We start from the raw sequence: 18,199 nt of genomic DNA, 5'->3' as shown, positions 1-18,199 counted from the left end.
TAATGGAAAATAACCTTTTCTAGTATTGTGTTATAAAATAAATTAGAAAAAAAAATGATGCTGAATATTGATTCCTGAGGTACTCTAGCATATGCCTTTTCTTTCAGATGGATTCTGAAAGTATTGGAGAGGAAATTGATACGTTAGTGCTAAGTTTGGACACGGTGCCTCCTGAAATTTTTTTACATATATGTTCTTTTTTAAGCTCAAAGTTTGTGATTAATGTTCTGAGTTCTGTTTGCCAGAAATTCAAAGATGTTTTAGAAAGTGATGTTACTTGGCGATTGCGTATATATGAAAGGTGGCCTAAGAAATATCCTCTTGTACCAGGTAAGAGATGCTGCCTAGGGCAGAAAATTTTATCCTCACATCTTTATTCACTATCCTTGAAAAAAACAATGTCAGTATTTTTTTAGTTCCCATGGGAAATCTTTTTTTTTTTTTTTTTAAACAATATTTTTTTTATCCATGTCACGAAAATGAGATCTTTTCAATTGCTCAAAGGTTGTTAACTTGCTGACAACAAGTTCATTGACAATTCTTCTGTGAGTAATTTGCATCCCTTGCCACTATTTGCTTTATTTTGTCGTTATAAAGGGTGTCCATAAAGTTTCTTTGCAAGTAAGAAAATGGGCCCCAAAAAATATATATATTGATAGCCAAAATATAAAAACATGTGTAGGTATATGTTAAATAATAGTTTCGACAATTTATATTTACAATAGGTGCTGAAAATTTTTCTCCTTGTTCCATACGAACATTAACACGTTTAATATTATTAGCAAACACAGAACATAATGTTTCAGCTGTGATGGATTAGATATAATTCTTTATCTCCAATTTTAATTCATCAATATTTCTGGGATTGTTCTTATTGGCGTGACATTTGGCATTCAACGGTGGCGACACAGATAAAAGTCAGGGAGTGATAGGTCAGATGAGTGGGCAGGGCACATGCCTTTTGAAATAATGTGTTCTCCAAAAATATCTTTCAACAAATCCAGAGCACGATTAACAGTGTGTGCTGTTGCATTATCCTGGAAGTATGCTCTCAATATTTCATCTTAGTTTAAACAGCTAATGAACGGAAATATGGGACCACAGAAAAACTTTTTGAACACCCTGTACATAGATTTTTTTTATAAATGAAATATATTTTGTAGTATAATATGGGTATCACTAAAGTAGTCAACTTAAAAAAGGTTTTTATGGTCTTTAAATTTCTTTTCAAGTTTATAAGCACTACTAATTTGTCCTAATTCAACAGTTCCCCCTGATTTTGACTGGAAAGAGGCATGTATAGCTCGAGAGGAACAGCATCGTCTTTGGCACAAACATAGTGAAAATATGAAAAAATATCATATGAAGGAAGCTCACTTTGGATCTGTTAATGTTGTTCAAATTATTGAGGTAAGAAGAATTTTGCTAAAATATTCGACTTCCTATTAGAGCAGCACATTAGATGTACACATGTCTTGTAGACAAATATATTGTGATACAAATGCATAGTATTGAATTTGGAAAAGTTCGTTTCCATTGTGGAACTCCAGATATAGTATCAGTATATGATCAGTGGCGGCTCGTGGCTTAATTTGGCGGTTGGGCCCGCTGTTATCAGGGGCGCCCTGATGGAGGTCATTGGCCTCCCAAAAGTTTCTTTATTTGGCAAATTTGGAGTTCATATAGCTTTTCAGGTCTAATTTATCTTCGAATTATATTTTAGTATGTGTGCATGCTTTATTTATATCATTCGGTAAAGTTCGGAGTTTCATTTTGTGAATTGAGAACTCAACCACTCTGCTCCCATCCCAAAAGGTTGGGTTGCCTCTGACGATTGTATAAAGTTTTCACAATAAAAAGGAAAACAGATAAAATGAAGGGAACTAAGGTGGGCGTGCCAAATAATAAGGCAATGAAGACCAATAGAATCCCCCCCCCCCTATCCCATACAGAATAGCAGAAATTAGATTGTGACTGGGATCATGCAGCAGCATTAACTTTCACTTTAACATGTTTCGTTATTATATGAGGTAGTGGGAAGCAAAAGGATGTAAGTGGACATTTTCAAGTTTTGAGTAAAACACGTTTAAAGATAACTTCCTACGCAGCACCTACCAGGGCTACTAGTGCTATCTCTTGCCCTAAGACAGGGAGAGGTTCACCTACCATTTGTACTGGTTATCTCCAAATTTTTAATTTTGCCACTTACATCCCTTTGCTTCTCACTGCCTCATATATATCAAATTACGAAACTGGTAACTAATTTTTCTAGAAACAGTTTACTTAATTACCAATATATTCTTTTTATAAGAAATTTAAATTACTTTGAATTTTCTTTGTGTAATAATTTAGGTTTGCTTAGCATTAGAATACGCTAGCGTAGAAAAGGCATAATAATAAGGCCAACACGATTAAGGCTTATTACTTTAACCAAATATAGCTTTTAAGAAAATTGAAAAAATCTCACCCAATGAAGATTATTTTAGGTGCAGCTTTTAATTCAAAAATTTAAAATCTTATTATATTAGCATGACACCGAAAACCAACTGAACCTAAATTCAAACTGAAACTTAAAAAATGGCAAACGTTTTTTCAAAAATAAAATGTCCATTCAGAAATTTTCGAGAATGCGCTCTAAGTTCCATAAAGAAAAATAAACAAATTAAAATGGACATCCCATGCAATGAAATGAGTGGGAACCCAAAATATTGTAAACCCCAGTACCTCATAGTAACAGCCGTTTAAGATTAAAGAAAAGGAAAAAATGGATTAAATCAAAAGAGAGAGAGAAAGAGAAAGCGATGAGAGAACTTTTCCTTTCCCCGTGGGGTGGGCTCTGAAAATTCTGCCCATTGCCTCACTGAAACTTAGTATAAGCGACGCGAGACGAGACACATTTCTCCCATTGCTTCTACTATTGCTATTGGATGAAGATATTTTTCGAGGGGGCAGGAAGGGAGCCGGCCCATGGCCGAAACGCATCGTTCAGGGTGATGTCGCTTGCCGCTTTCCTTGCTTTGATTTAATGATTGCAGTTGGTTTCTTACAGCGCTGTCGCTATTTGATAGAAAAGGAACACTATTTTCTTATATTAGCGATTAGCAGACTGCTAGAAATTTAAAATCAGTTTCATGCCCTATTTTATTTAAAACTGAAACACAAAAGACATTTTTAAATAATCTAATTATGCACTGTTTTTCGGGTGGGCCCGGCCCACCCGGCCCATAGTGATGAGCCGCCACTGGATATGATATAAAGAGAATATGACAAATATGTGTGCTAATTTTAAAACATTTTTAATTAAGAATATAAATGACCAACCTTTTTGCTGTTTTCCAATAAAATTTGCATTGAGTATACAACTCCCCCTTCCCCCCTGAAAAAAAATTGAAATCCTGGGCTTGCCCATAGCTGTTTATTGTCTAGCTGTCAAGCATGACTTACATGATGATATGATTTTCAAATCAGTGTTAGATGATAACCAGGTGTAGACATTCCAACGTAATGCAACTACAGCATTATTTAACGCACCATTTATACATTTTCTGAACTATAATTTGTCTTAATTTTCTCTAAATTTTGTATGTTAGCCCTTTTCCCTTTGAAGTAGGTAGTTAAACAGACATTTTATAGTACCAACATATATTCTAATGAAGATGATTTGAAAAGAATTCTTGAAGTCTTTTTCCTAGAAAATAAAGTCTTAATTTTTTTTAAAAACAAAAATCAAAAATTGTACGCCCTTGTAAAAAAAAAAAAAAGCTTATGATATTGGAAAAATAAAAGGGTAATAGGCTCAGCATAAGATTAAAACTTGCAGAAAATATTTGTAATACATCACAAGCTACAGTAAGCTAAGCTTCTAACTCTTTTTGCTAGCGAATATTTTAAGTTAACCTTAATCTGTTCTAACTAGTTGAATATTGATAAGCTACTTATACAACAGCCATCATTAGAAATAACTAGAACTGTAAAAAACCTCTTAGTTTTTTTTTTTTTTACAGTTCTGGTTCCAGTTTCAATATTTTCCATCGAATGTTGGCTGAAAAATTACACTAGTTTTAAACACACTAGTTTTGTTTAATTGTTTAGACTTTCTGTACTTGTGCACAACACGGAGTCATATAAGTTAGTCAGAGCAAGAATGTTAAGCGTCTAGCTTAACATTCTTGCTCTGTAGAAACTAATGTTTTAGCAAAATTAGCTTGAATGATCTAATTGGAGTTATTCTGAGAGTAAAGTCCAATTCACTGTAACGACTTAAATCTTGCTCCAATATTAAAGCATGCAAGGGCACCGACTCCTGGCTTGCCTTGCACCTAAAAAATTGCCATTGCTGTTGTTACTGTTGCTGTGTACTGTTTACAGTGGCAGTTCATAATGTTTAAGACAGTTCATTGGCCCGCGATTGTGAAGTAAGGTGAGTGAGTCTTCTTTTGTCTGCAAGAAACGTTTCAGTGGCAGAAATTACTCAGCAAATAAACTTTTCATATCTGCAGTGTTAATGTTTTATGACAATGCGAGACCCCATATTGCGAAGGAAACCCAACCCAAATTGAGTCTTTTTGGACGGAAGCAGATGGATCTCCCACAGCAAAGCAGTCCAAACTTGGTGCCAAGCAATTTCCACTTGTGTTCCACTGAAACCTAAACAAACTTCTTGGCGGCAAATGCTTCACCATAGATGATAAAGTGAAAAAAGCTGTTCAAGATTAGTTATCCTTGCAGGCAGCCGATTTCTATAACTTAGGCATTCAAAAGTTTTTCGAACAATGTTATAAATGTTTAAATAAGTATGGAAGTTCTGTGGAAAAATAGAGAAAGATGTAAGGAATGCAAATATAACAATTGTTATGAAAGTAAATTTGATGTTTTTTTTTAAATAAGAAAACAAACCTTACTGTTGGAATAACCCATGTACCTTTGACCGTGCAAAATTTCATCAAAATTATAGTCAACCAAGTTGAAGTCCTTCATTTACTAGATGGGAATGACCCTTATAAATATTGCATTAAATTTTTAAGTGAAGGTTTATTAAATTTTAAATAAATTTAAAGATTATTTTGACAATTTCCTTTTAGAAAGTCTATAAATACTAATGACTACTTCAATTCTAGGAAGGCGGGATATGTGCTTCTGGGGGTCGAGATGGTGCTTTAAAACTGTGGGATCTTGCAGCTTTGAATGAGATGCTTCTTGAAACTGCTGAAAATGCCCAAAACTTTAATCCTTGGTTGATCAATGAAAGAGCTGGTGCTCATGGTAATGTAAGTTGGAATGCATATTTATTTTGTTTTTGTATACTCATCCATTATTTAGTGTAAGCACAATTTTTAAGTGCTAAAAGGTTACAGCTGAAGAAGTCAAGTTTGTCATTTTGGAAAGCTTACTGTTATTTGTTTAATTTTCTGACCAGTTGTGCATTTACATGTCTGCAATGCATGCATTTTCTTTGAATTGATGTGTGAACTATATTTATTTACTGTGATGCATAAATGGTCACTGACTTAATCAGTGATGTTCACATCAGTTTTTCTGAGGGTGTACTCCCAGTAATCCATTATGCACAATATGTTTATGCGATAATATACATAATATGTCATAATATGAAAATTTTTGAAGCTTGAGGGTATATGCTATATGTCTAAAAAATGTTTGAGAGTGTACAGCATATATGGAGTATACTCTATGGGAATACCACTGGACTAAATTAGTCCAGGGACCACTAGCAGCTTTCAAAATTTCATAGTCTTGAAATTTTCTGTTGCATGCAATGCAGGAGTATTTACATCCTGGTACTCTGAATTGGGGAGACTGCTGCAGTTATTCCTGTACCTTTATTTCACACTATCGATACCCGCACGGCTTTTCCCATAGTAGAATAACACAAGGGCATTTGATTCGCCTGTATATTTACAGTTAACGTCTACTATGCATTAACTTTGTTTTTTCTTAAAGATCTCTTCATATTTTTGGTAGATTTGAAAACTTAGCATGTAGCTTAACAGAAACCTGCAGAAACCTTAGAAATACTTTAAAAGAGGAAGGAAGTTTCCTTTCCTTGCTTAAAATACAAAGTAAGACATTTTCCCAAACTAAAACACCATAGAAAGAAGGTCGTAATAGCAATATTTTAATAATTGAATACTGAACGTAATTCCATAAAAACTACGTGAATAAAAGCAGATGAATTTTTCTTAAAAGTTAAAATTATTTGATGAAAATCCTTTTCAATAAAGGAAAAAAAAGATTGATCGCCATAATAAGCACGTTTTAAAAAATGTTTTTTTTTAAAGAAATGAAACAATCAAAGTGAATTAAAGATGTAACCATGGTAACATACAGATTTAATTTCTTCCACTTCAAAAATAATTTCCATTTATCTTTTATTTTTTATTTCATTCTCGAGTTTAATCATTTAAAAGCGTTTGACTTGCTTAAGATAAGCCTTAGATGTTGATTTTCTTTAAACGATTCCTACAGCTCTCTTAATGCTTGTAGACACTTCAAACAAACTTCATCTTAAGCAGAAAATTCCAAGCTTTTGAATGGTCTAAAACTTAAAAATGTGAATGAAATATTTCTCCCCCATATTATCAAATTTATGTGAAAATGGACTTAAAATTGGAATAAAAAAGAACAAAATCGAATTTTCGAAAAATGGCTTCAAGGTGCACACCCCAGTTTAGTGCCAACTAGTTTTATGCCAAATTTCATGAAAATTGTCAAAAGGGTCTAGTCGCTATATGCATCACAGAGATCCAGACAGACTTTAAACTTTATTATTAGTAGAGATTACGACTCTTATTTCGCATACTCTTACCTGTGACCTTGAAACTTCTATCAAATATGTTACTTAAATATTTACTACACATTATTTTCATTCCTGTGTCTTAAGTAATATCTTTTTGATGTTGGAGCTTAATTTACTGCCAATGTGCTGAATGTCTCTTGAATGCAATTAATAATTTCTGGAATTTCTTGTTGTGATTCCTTATTTTTAACTAAACAAATTCAAAATTGATGTAGTAAGGCTGTTTTGGTGAATAGTTTTTTCCTTTTTTAGGCTTGGTTGTGGTCTATAGCATATGATAAAACTAACAGAGTGTTATATAGTGGTGGCTTTGACTGTAACTTAAAAACATGGGAGCTGGTTGAACCATCTGTCCAAGCATCGTCTTATAGGTAAATACTCTTCAGATTTCCATTAAATCTCATATGTTGGCTTTGCTTCATAAATAATGCTTTTTGAATTTATTCAGGTTTATATTTAATGTTTTTTGTAAATTCGAAAGAAAACAAAAAAATTTGATTTCCCTTCCTGCATTAAAAGTTTCATGCTGCATGCTATGATTTCCCAGATGCCACAAAACCCAGAATATCAAATCTCTCAACCTGAGCAACTCTCAGTGAGTAGCCCAAATGTGAAACTTTGAGGAATTGATTTTAAACTGCCATACTACTTCCCAGATAAATTATACAGGACAACTTTATGAAAATTAAACCACTGGTGTTTCAAAGTGTTATTGATTTTTGCAATTCAAGTTTTCTATTTACATAAACTTTGAAGTTGTTAAACTAAACAGATGAAATATGAAATTTTTATGTATGAAGTTTATTTGCACTTTTAGTCAATAAACTGCACTAAATTATTCAAATTCAGTTTCTATTTATGCATCCTTACTTTTTAGTCATCTCCAAATTCTTCCTATATTCATGAGTGGAAAAATATGGTTTTCAAATGCTATCATTGTTCTTTGACTCTTTTGCACTTTGCCGCTACTGCTTAAGCTGAGTGCTTTTTCAGTTTCATCTACTGAGCTAAAATTTTTGTGCTAAATAATTGAGTGGGGACCTGCCTTAGCTTTTTTCAGTCCTGATGCAGAAATTATTGATAAATTGTTGTAATCTTTTGATGTTGAGTCAGTGTGATTAATGTTTCTAAAAGGAATTTAAAAATTAAAATCCTGGCAGGAAGAAAGTAAGAACAAGTAGGAGAAACAAATATACTTCAAATATGTTTTTTCACTAATTGAGATTTTCTGGTTAATATCCTTCAAGCAGGAAACTAGGACAGCCAGCCATCTGGGGTTTTGTAACACTGGAATAAAAATGTTTGGGTTTTTCTATCTACTTATTAGTTGCAACTTAAACACCACATTAGCGAGATAATCTGTTCTTAATTTATTTTTGATTTTAGTCTAAATCTACTACTGTAAAAACATAGATTTTACAATAGAAAATAAAAGATCTTACTTCTTATTTGACCTTTTTTATTCAGTAACTCAGTTCTTACCAGTTCTCACTGTTTGTTTTATGATTTACCCAGACAATTAACATTTGAGGCAGTGAGAAGCAAAGGGATGTAAGTGAACATTTTCAAGCTTTAAGTAAAACATGTTTAAAGCTAAGGTCCTAGATAGCCTTTCATTATTTTTTTTTCCATCTTAATCATGCTGTATAACAGCACTTACCAGGGCTACTAATACTATCTCTTGCTCCAAGACGGAGGGGAGGTTCACCTACCTACTAAAGTTTTTCTAAATCATGTTTAGCAGCCCCTACCAGGGCTACTGTACTATGACTGGCCCCAAGACAGAGGGGTTCACCTACCATTTGTACTGATTATCTCCAAATTTTTAATTGTGGCACTTAGTCCCTTTGTTTCTCACCGCCTCAAATGAATTTCCCGTCATCCTTTTTGGACAGGAATGAAAAACCATTCTACTTATATCCTCTGATTTGTGCTCTTATTTGAATTGGCCATCGTTGGTGGTTTTCATATGGTTAAACATCCATCATAACCTGAAGAAAGTGACGTGTATTAAAGTAATCTCAGTGGATACAGATTATCATTTTAGGGTGAGGGGTCATGCAGAAGGATGACCCCTCTCCCTCCTAAAAAGTTTTGTTGTATTTAAGAATAATGATTTGTATGTGTTGCAGGTATGACCGCAAGGTCACTTACTATTTGTCAAGTGCAAAAATTCTTCTAGATGGGTGATACTTCATATTATGCTGCGTAATGGTTCCTTTTTGACAAAGATATCACAATAAAAGACAAAGTTCTAAAATTCTGGGATTAATGTGCAAACACTGCATGAAAATGTCACATCCCTGCAAATGGCTTGAGCAAGATATTACAAATTTTTCCGAACCTCTTATTTATCACAGTTCAAAACTTTGCATTAGGATAAGTTGGGCAGTTATTGTCCTTTTTTTTTTTGTGTGATTATATTTCAGAGTTTAAGAAAGAGAATTAGAGTAAAAAGTTAAAGTGAAAATCACTGAGTTTTATTGTATGTTTTTTCTTCTTATGTAAAAAAAAAAATATAATGTATACTTGCGTGTTAGAATTTAATAAATATTGTGCTTGAAATTTAAAAGAAATGTAAAACATAAAAGCACAAATATTTGTAGAAGACTGCACACATGTTTCGGCGTCATGAGGAATGCTTTTTTCAATGCATAAAAAGTGAGCTTCTGGATGAAAAGACATCCGAAAAAATGCTTTTGTTGAATATCTTTGAAATTTGTACTTTTATGTTGTTGTTTTTTTCCTTTTACTTATGCATTATTTTTGCACTTTAAATTTTTGAATAGTTTGTATTCCTTATTTTGTAATCACCTTCTAACTTAATTATTTATACATAACTACTATAAATTAGTGATATTTTGAGTATAAATACCATTAATATTTTTTTCCTTATATTTCTCTTTTCTACTTAAGTCTTGCTTCTCCAGTTTTGTGCCTTTCCTACTGTTCCAACGCTCTATCATGTGGTTGCTATGGTCGCAGTGTCAGTCTTTTTGATCCCAGAGCTGGTGTCCAGCCTATGTTTCAGCACATCCTCCACAAAAAACCAGTGATATGCATGGTTTCAGATGAAAAGTATATAATATCTGGCTCTGAAGACTGTCATGTTATAATTTACGATAAAATTGCTAGGAATGTTCTTAAAACTTGGAAAGTAAGTTTGAAAGACCAAGTTATTGTAGGTTTTTAGAATTTTAATAGTTTATAATTTTTGTATGAAGTAGAAGCGCATAAGGAGAGTGAAATTTACTTAATTTTAGTTAGTTCATTATGAATTTTTAATTGTAGAACAGGGGCTAAAAGTTACAACTGAAAAATTTAGCTTTTGGAGGAATGAGTTCCCTCCTAGCTCTTAGTATTCCTAAGCAGAAAAAAATGGAGAAGATTATAAAAATTTCAACTGAAATCCTACCATCCCACCCTGAAATTTCGCCCCTGTAGAAGCATAGTGATTGAGACAGTGAGAAGAAAAGGGATCTAAGTGGCAAAACTAAATATTTGGAGATAACCAGTATAAATGGAAGGTGAACCTCTCCTCTGTCTTGGGGCAAGAGATAGTATTAGTAGCCCTGGTAGGTTCTGTTATACAGCATGATTTAAAATAACCTTCAATGAAAGATTACAAAGCCCCGCAACTTTAAACATGTTTTACTCAAAACTTGAAAATGTCCACTTGCAAAACCTTGCAAACCACTTTGCAAACTCTTCAAGTTTAGTCAACAGTGCAGCATTGCAAGTAACAAAGCTAACAGAATGCTTGGGTTATCAATAGATCTATAGAAGGTTCTTTTGCCTTTATATAGGAGTTTAGTAAGACCCCATTTGGGGTATGCTGTGCAGTTCTGGTGGCCTTATCTGAGGAAAGTTATTTGTGTATTGGAACGGGTTCAAAGAAGGGTAACTAGACTAGTAAGGGGACTTTCAGATTTAGATTATGATACTTTACTTAATAGGCTTAATATGTATAGCCTGGAGCAAAGGAGGATCAGAGGGACATGATTCAGTTGTTTAAATTTATCAAAATGAATGATGTTAATGGATTAAATTTTTGCACCAAAAGCAGGATGAGGAGTCATTATTTTAAGCTATTCAAATCTCAGGCTAACGTGGAAATAAGGAAAAACTACTACTTGAGTAGGGTTGTGGGCTCTTGGAACAGCTTACCGGAAGAGGTGATAATGAGCAAGGGGGTGGATAGCTTTAGGAGCATCATTGATCTTCATTGGGGACTAAAAATTGACTTGGACCAGCCTAGCTGGACCAAGAGCCTGTTGCTGGTCGTCACATTTATATTTGTATCCCTTTGCTTCCCACTAACTCAATTACTGTAAATCTGTTCATGCAAAAAAAAAAAGTTTTAAAGTCATCAGAAGGAATGCTAAAGTATTCTCAAAGACTCTAAATGCTGGAAAATTTTGTTTTTCACTACTAATTTAAAATTATAAAAATTAGTGACCCATTCAAGAATCCTAAACAAACATAATAAAATAGTAGTTTCTTAATTTTTTTATACTTTCTTATTTAAGTAATTTATTTATTAATTTTGCAGCTTGATGGATTTCCAATGAGTATGTCTTACAATGATGGTCAAATTCTTGTTGGTGATGTTGAAGGTTCTATTCATGTGATAGATCCACATGAAGACTATGAGTTGTTACAGGTATGGAATTTACTGATGCTTCTAAATTTTGAAAGGTATAATGATCACGTTCACCTTTAGCATATTTTTTATTTCTTTTAATTTGTAGGTACTTGCTCTTTTATTATCACAACAGTGGGATTTTAACATTTTGCCACATTCCTAACTCTTTGTTTTCAGGCTTCTATGTATAGTTGTAAGAACAACATTTTAAGCTTTCAAAATCAGGGTGGACGTATTTTATTTGTGTAGTTTTCCTTTTCCTTCCTTAATTTTGACTAAGTATAGACAAATTCTTTGTTGCAGGAAACAAAATATATTTCACCCATTCAAATATAGTGTTATCACTAAATTTTCTTCTATATTTTTCTTATGAATTCTTGGCTCTTTTGTATAGTTGCTACAACTAAGCTTTGCTATTTAGAAAAGCGGAATCAAGAGCTAAGATTGAAAATCATTTTAAAAGACTTGCTAAGTTAATTAGAGGCATTTGTTAACAAAAAAAAAAAAGGTGTCAGATATAAACTTTAAACTATTTAGATTTGTTGTCCAATCATTTTCTCTGCAAGCAAATGAAATGTGCAAGCATATTTTTCCCCACAAAAATCCCAAATTTGAGAAAAAACACTAATTTGGCTTTTAATCAGTTTCTTGTGTAATTAAAATCCTACAAAGTTAAAACTGGGCTTAACAGAATCCTTGACAAAATTTGAATTTTTTGGCCCCCTGTTTGACATTTAACTCTTAATCATTCTTGAAGCAATCATGAGGAAAAACATTTTAATGTAATTTATCTTTCACAATGTTGATTTAATTAAGCTGATTATAGCTCACATCAATAATGACAAAAATCTGTCAAAACCAATGACAAAAATCAGGTACATTTTATTGCATTTTTTAAAACCTACAGTTAACAGGAGTACGAAGAACATACATAGTAAACACTCCCACTGCAGCCTGATTTTTCTTCCAGTTATAGGGGCCTGTTTATAACAGTTCTTACTAAGGGGGATTGTGGGTTGAAACTGCTTTCTTGGTTCTAAGTGGTGTTGTCAATCCTACTATGGTAACAGATGTGCTTGTGGCAAAATGCTATGACCAATCCCACCCCCTTAGGAAAAACATTTTGACTTAGCTTGTGGAATTTACATTTTTGCATACAACTATACTAGTATTGGCCAGGGGTGCCTCCCCCTTCTAAGAGCATGGGTACACCCCCCCCCCCCAAAAGCAAGAGTCCTCTAAAAAGTGAATAACCCTCAAAACCCATGTCCCCATCCCTTTGTGGGCACCCCTGATGTTGGCAACATGTTTTTTTTTTTAAAAGGTTTGTTTATCCTGTTCCTGTGAGGTGCAAAATAATGATATATATGATGAACATAAATAAAGCTCCAACTGGCCAAAAAGTATAGCACTGAACAGTTTTAAGGTTTCACTAGTGCATTTTTATCAATCACAAAAAGCATTCATCATACAGTGACAAAACTGAATATGACTACAAGAGAACTCAGAGTGTCATATGCTCTGTGTATGATGGCCATAATGCAGAATGAGGGGGGAAAAGGGAAAAATGGCAGTAAGTCCAAAGTTAAGTGTCAATTTCTCATTTTGCTCTTTTCATTTTTAATTTATGCTACTTTATAAGTTATTCAAGATAATCCCGGTTACTACTGGAATTATAAAATAATTCTATAATAATTACAGAAACTTGTTCATGCAGTGCTGTTACCAAATATGTACAAGAAAAGAATTGCAATATATTTGTAATGACTTTTTTCCTAACCAAAATACAATTCTCAAGTGTTTCAAAAAAAAGAAAAAAAAAGAAAGAAAAAAGAAAACAAAAAAGATGCATAAATCTACATGGTAAAACTTTCTAGATTGATTACTTAGTAAAAATATTGTAATTTTATTGACTCTTTCCTCTTTCTATCTCAAATTTCAGAGCTATAAATCTGGTCATCAGCTGAAGGTCACCGGAATACAGCACAACCTTGGTTCAATAATCACATGTTCGACAGATAAAACCATACGTGTCCTAGAGCCCAATGCTGAACCGGAACCAATTGCAGTACTTCAGGGTGATGCAGAAGTTGCAAAAGTATGTATATTTTTACGTTAGAAAAAATGCTTTGAAGAAGCCAGTGGCATATCTATGAGGCCCCCCACCCTAATACACACAAATACATACATAAAAAAAATCTGTATTTAACAAGTAAAACTGCAAAGTTTTACATGTTAGTTTTCCTCAAAAATAGAGGCACTATGTCTTTGAAAGATTCCTATGCACATTTTTTTTCCATTGCTTCTGAAAAGAGTGGAACGCATAAGTTTTCGTATGTCAGTACCAGTAAAAACTCCCTCAGACCCCGAAGAGTTCCTATTTTTCCTACTTTTTTCCTACTTTTTAGAGCTCTCTCCTTATTTTCCTTTATTTTCCTACTTTTTCTTTCTTTTTATGCACTTCTAATTGTGCATTTTCTCTTATTTTTATAATGCCGCACCGATATTTTTCTGCATGTTTCAATTTTGAAAAGAAACAAGAAAATCCTAAGTTTTTAATTCACTGATGACAGTAATTTCTGTAAGGAACACTGCGGCGTCTGCGTGTTTAAAAGTTAAATATTGGTAAGTGACTTTTATGCCATTGCAGCGTTTATGATCGACCTTTCTTTTTATCGCCCCGACTTCAGTCCTACTTTTTAATGAAAAAATAAAGAAACAGGTACTGGCCCATTCTGATGCAATTATATATTATTTATCCCTCAATTAGAAGCTTTAATTAAAGTAAACGGCCGACTGTCCAAAAAGTGCAGGAAAAGCCGGATTTCCTATTTGCCAATTTTTTGTGTAATTGATTACAAGTGAAATGGAGCTCTATTTAAACAGAAGGGCAATGAGAAACCATAAAAGGAACGTGAGGAAGCAAAAAATGAAAAACCTGTACACTGTACATATTTTATTGATGTTAGTACAAAATAAGAGGCACAGATAACAGAAATTCGCAAAAACGGATCACTTCAAAAATAATCGCAGAAACAAACTTTTTTCATGCATAAATATGATTATTGTTCATTCTAAATCGTAAACATGATAATAAAATTTATAAAATTTCATTTTCTTTCCTTGCAAAGAGTGTATTTGCAAGGAAAAAAAAAACGGCAAAACCTAGATGGGCAAAACGTTCCTTATTTTTGAAGAAAAACCTGAAGTCAATTTAAATGCGAGATTCAGTTTTTATTTCTTTACATTTTTAAAAGTTGGGGGATAGAACCACAAGCAAATATGTACTGTATTTTTTTTTCTTTTTAATGGGTATTTTCCACTCTGATATATCATCAATATTGATTAGTTGCTCATTTTTATGTGCAGCCTTTATGGCAATGCTGCATTTCGGAACATACAAAAATTTTTTTATACTCTTACTCTTTTCGGGATGCGGCTGTTATACCGATGGGACGTATCTACTGTAAGTTATTGTACTCAGGGTGCCTGATCAAAGGGTTGGGGGTGTAAGAGATATATGCTGGCATTTGATACCAGATGCTCCCCCCCCCCCCCACTCTCAATTTCGTGAACAATTTCCGAATGAATATTTTTGTCGTATGATGAGGATCGAACGAAACTACATGTCTTTGTTTTTATGCACAAAGAAACATTAGTAACTGATCTTTGACTTGATAAAAATGTTATGTTTACCATGCATGTATTTTTCCTTTTTTTTTCAGTGACAAATTTTGGAACGAAAAAGAGGTAAAAAATCATCAAACCAATAAAACAATATTCGTTTTTATTGCTTGATTCAAATTAAAACTGGCCCGTCATTCTGATTTCCCCCCGGGGGTGGCTAGCAAAGGATGTATACTGAATGCAAATTTTATCTGAAAACAACAAAAACCGCACAAACTTGTTTAGTTAAGCATTAATTTGCTAACGCCAGTGAGGGGAGAAAGTGACCCTACTGACACCTCATAAATGACGTGCCTGAAACAAAAATTTATGTTGAATGCTAAAAGTACACAACATAATACAAACCCTATAGTTTACTTATTTCGTTATTTATTTAGTTTAATTATTTTATTATAAATTTTATGTCCCATATTTAAGAACAAATTTATTTTAGTTCTGCATTTTCAGTCTTTTTTCCTTTTTCTTCAAATTCAAACATCTGCCCCTGTTTATGCAAGAATGCTAGTCAGCTGCTGATTATTTTTAAGTAAAACTAATTTAATATTTGCTTTGCTTTTTGTATCATAGTTTATGACAACAGGAGCTGAAAGTGTTAGTATTTTCAAATGATAAATGGATGCTGTTTTCGTTTTTGACAAAACAAATCTTTGACAAAAATGGTTTTATTGCACCAAAATATGAGTTTTATTATTATTGTTTTTTTTTTTTTAATTTTATTACTGTATTGTTGAAAAGTGTTTTTTTGTTTTGGATTTTATTTTCATATATCTTTGTTTCCACCAGTTTATTTTTCATACTGATGATTGTCAGCTTGTTTCTTTCATTTTGTTTTTGCGATTCGGCCTTTCATTAAAGCCCTTTAATACTTCAAAAGTACTGTTAGTTTTTTTTGGGGACAGTTTTAAATCAAAAATACTGTTAGTTTATTTTACATTAGAAATAGAATTTACTCTAAATTTGTTTCCTTTTGACGTGAGTGTAGTCCCATCTCTTCCTATTTTTTCCTACTTTTTTAAGCGATTTTTTTCCTACTTTTTCAATTTTTGATTCCTTATTTCCTACTTTTCCCCCCCCAAAAAACCACTTCGGGGTCTGCTCCCTCTTTCAGCTTTGCTGCAAGCAGTTGTGGAAACTTGAAACATAGCCCATCTTTTGCAATGATTTTACAAACTGCTTCAAAAGCCCTAATTTAATATGCAGAAGTGATAATAAAACCGTTTCTTGTGGTACCAAGATCAACCTAATTACGTTATTCTCACCAGGGATTAAGGCATCCCTAAGTGACCGGTCATTTTTTGTCCAATGTAGCTCTCTGACTCGAACGTTCCACAAGCGTAAGAAGTAGGGATGTTTTGTATAACCTGCCTGTTAACCCAACAACATAGTTAGTATTTTGAAGTCGCCAGAAACCATCCATTGATGTTTTTGATACTTCATTTTCTCAAGAATCGTACGTCAAATCGTTATAATTTTCTTCCAAGTGTCCCATATGAAGTGATTTAAATGTATTTCCATCATGCAGCAGGACTGCTTTGAGGCTCCTTTCCGATGAATCAATAAAATATGAGTAGATGAATATGTGAGTTTTGCAAAAAAAATTGACTTGATGGAAATTTTCTACTATGTTTCCCGGTTTCAGTGAGTAAAAATCTATATGAAACAGTAAAAAAATCCTACATGTTTTTGCTTGCAGACCTGCGTAATCATTTTAAATTCATTAAACAAGAGTTTTTTTTTTTTTTTGCCTTAAATATAATTCAAATGCTCTAAAAATTAATGTGTAGTCCGAAAATTTTTTGGAAGCCAAATATAGTCAAGTTTTGAGGATTTTATTGTTAGTTTTTTTCTTTTTAAGGGTCCTAAAAAGGAAAATTTCTGAGTTTTTAAGGGGATATATCCCCAAATTCCTCCGCTTGGATATGCCACTGTCAAATATTTTTACATTATACAAGACATATATGCTATAGACATCCATGCTAATAACATTTCAAGTATTTATTGTGTTGTATTAAAATCTTTAATTGAAAAATTAGTAATTTTTCATTTTAAGTAAATAATAATAACAAATCAAGCTATCTGAAGTTTAAAAAATGCTAGAAAGCCTGCTAAGTTATTTTTAATGTTTAAAGGACAAAAATTATCCCCTGTTTTGAGAGCCCCCCCCCCCCCCCCCCCACAATTTCTTTTGAAAATTGTATTGCTTTTAATGCTAGTATGAAATGTCCTGTCTTTAATGCTGAATGTTTATTCTAATTCATTAAACAAGAGTTTTTTTTTTTGCCTTAAATATAATTCAAATGCTCTAAAAATTAATGTGTAGTCCGAAAATTTTTTGGAAGCCAAATATAGTCAAGTTTTGAGGATTTTATTGTTAGTTTTTTTCTTTTCAAGGGTCCTAAAAAGGAAAATTTCTGAGTTTTTAAGGGGATATATCCCCAAATTCCTCCGCTTGGATATGCCACTGTCAAATATTTTTACATTATACAAGACATATATGCTATAGACATCCATGCTAATAACATTTCAAGTATTTATTGTGTTGTATTAAAATCTTTAATTGAAAAATTAGTAATTTTTCATTTTAAGTAAATAATAATAACAAATCAAGCTATCTGAAGTTTAAAAAATGCTAGAAAGCCTGTTAAGTTATTTTTAATGTTTAAAGGACAAAAATTATCCCCTGCTTTGAGAGCCCCCCCCCCCCCCCCCACAATTTCTTTTGAAAATTGTATTGCTTTTAATGCTAGTATGAAATGTCCTGTCTTTAATGCTGAATGTTTATTCTTAACTATTAATATATATAACTGTTGCTATTGTATATTTTCAGATATCTTTTTGCAATTCCATTTTAGTCAGTGCAAATGCTGATGATTCCATCACTGTGTGGAAACCCAGAGAAGATCTTGATTGATCTCTTTTAAGAACTGTGATAATTGAATGATTTTCATAAGTGTGTTTTGGAGTGGGGGTACCTGCGCCCTAGGAGTTTAATATTATCCTCTAAAGTGTGTTGTTCCAGTTGATCCTTTACTGAGCATTTTCAAATATGAAGG

At 32.8% G+C, this 18,199-nt stretch overlaps 1 protein-coding gene across 1 annotated transcript; it reads left to right on the top strand.

Moving 5' to 3' along the window:
• Positions 1-2: 2 nt before the first annotated feature.
• LOC129220847 (F-box/WD repeat-containing protein 9-like) lies at positions 3-18,193 on the top strand. Its single transcript, XM_054855278.1, has 9 exons — positions 3-22; positions 89-330; positions 1,268-1,410; positions 5,118-5,267; positions 7,067-7,185; positions 9,731-9,971; positions 11,367-11,477; positions 13,402-13,557; positions 17,974-18,193. Exons 1-9 carry the CDS (start codon positions 3-5, stop codon positions 18,055-18,057), a joined length of 1,266 nt encoding a protein of 421 aa, XP_054711253.1. The 3' UTR covers positions 18,058-18,193.
• Positions 18,194-18,199: the final 6 nt, after the last annotated feature.

This window comes from Uloborus diversus, chromosome 4 (assembly GCF_026930045.1).
Source record: "Uloborus diversus isolate 005 chromosome 4, Udiv.v.3.1, whole genome shotgun sequence".
NCBI classification, from domain to species: Eukaryota; Metazoa; Arthropoda; class Arachnida; order Araneae; family Uloboridae; genus Uloborus; species Uloborus diversus.
The sequence above is the reverse complement of the archived record's forward strand: the minus strand, read 5'-3'. Positions and strand labels throughout refer to the sequence as shown.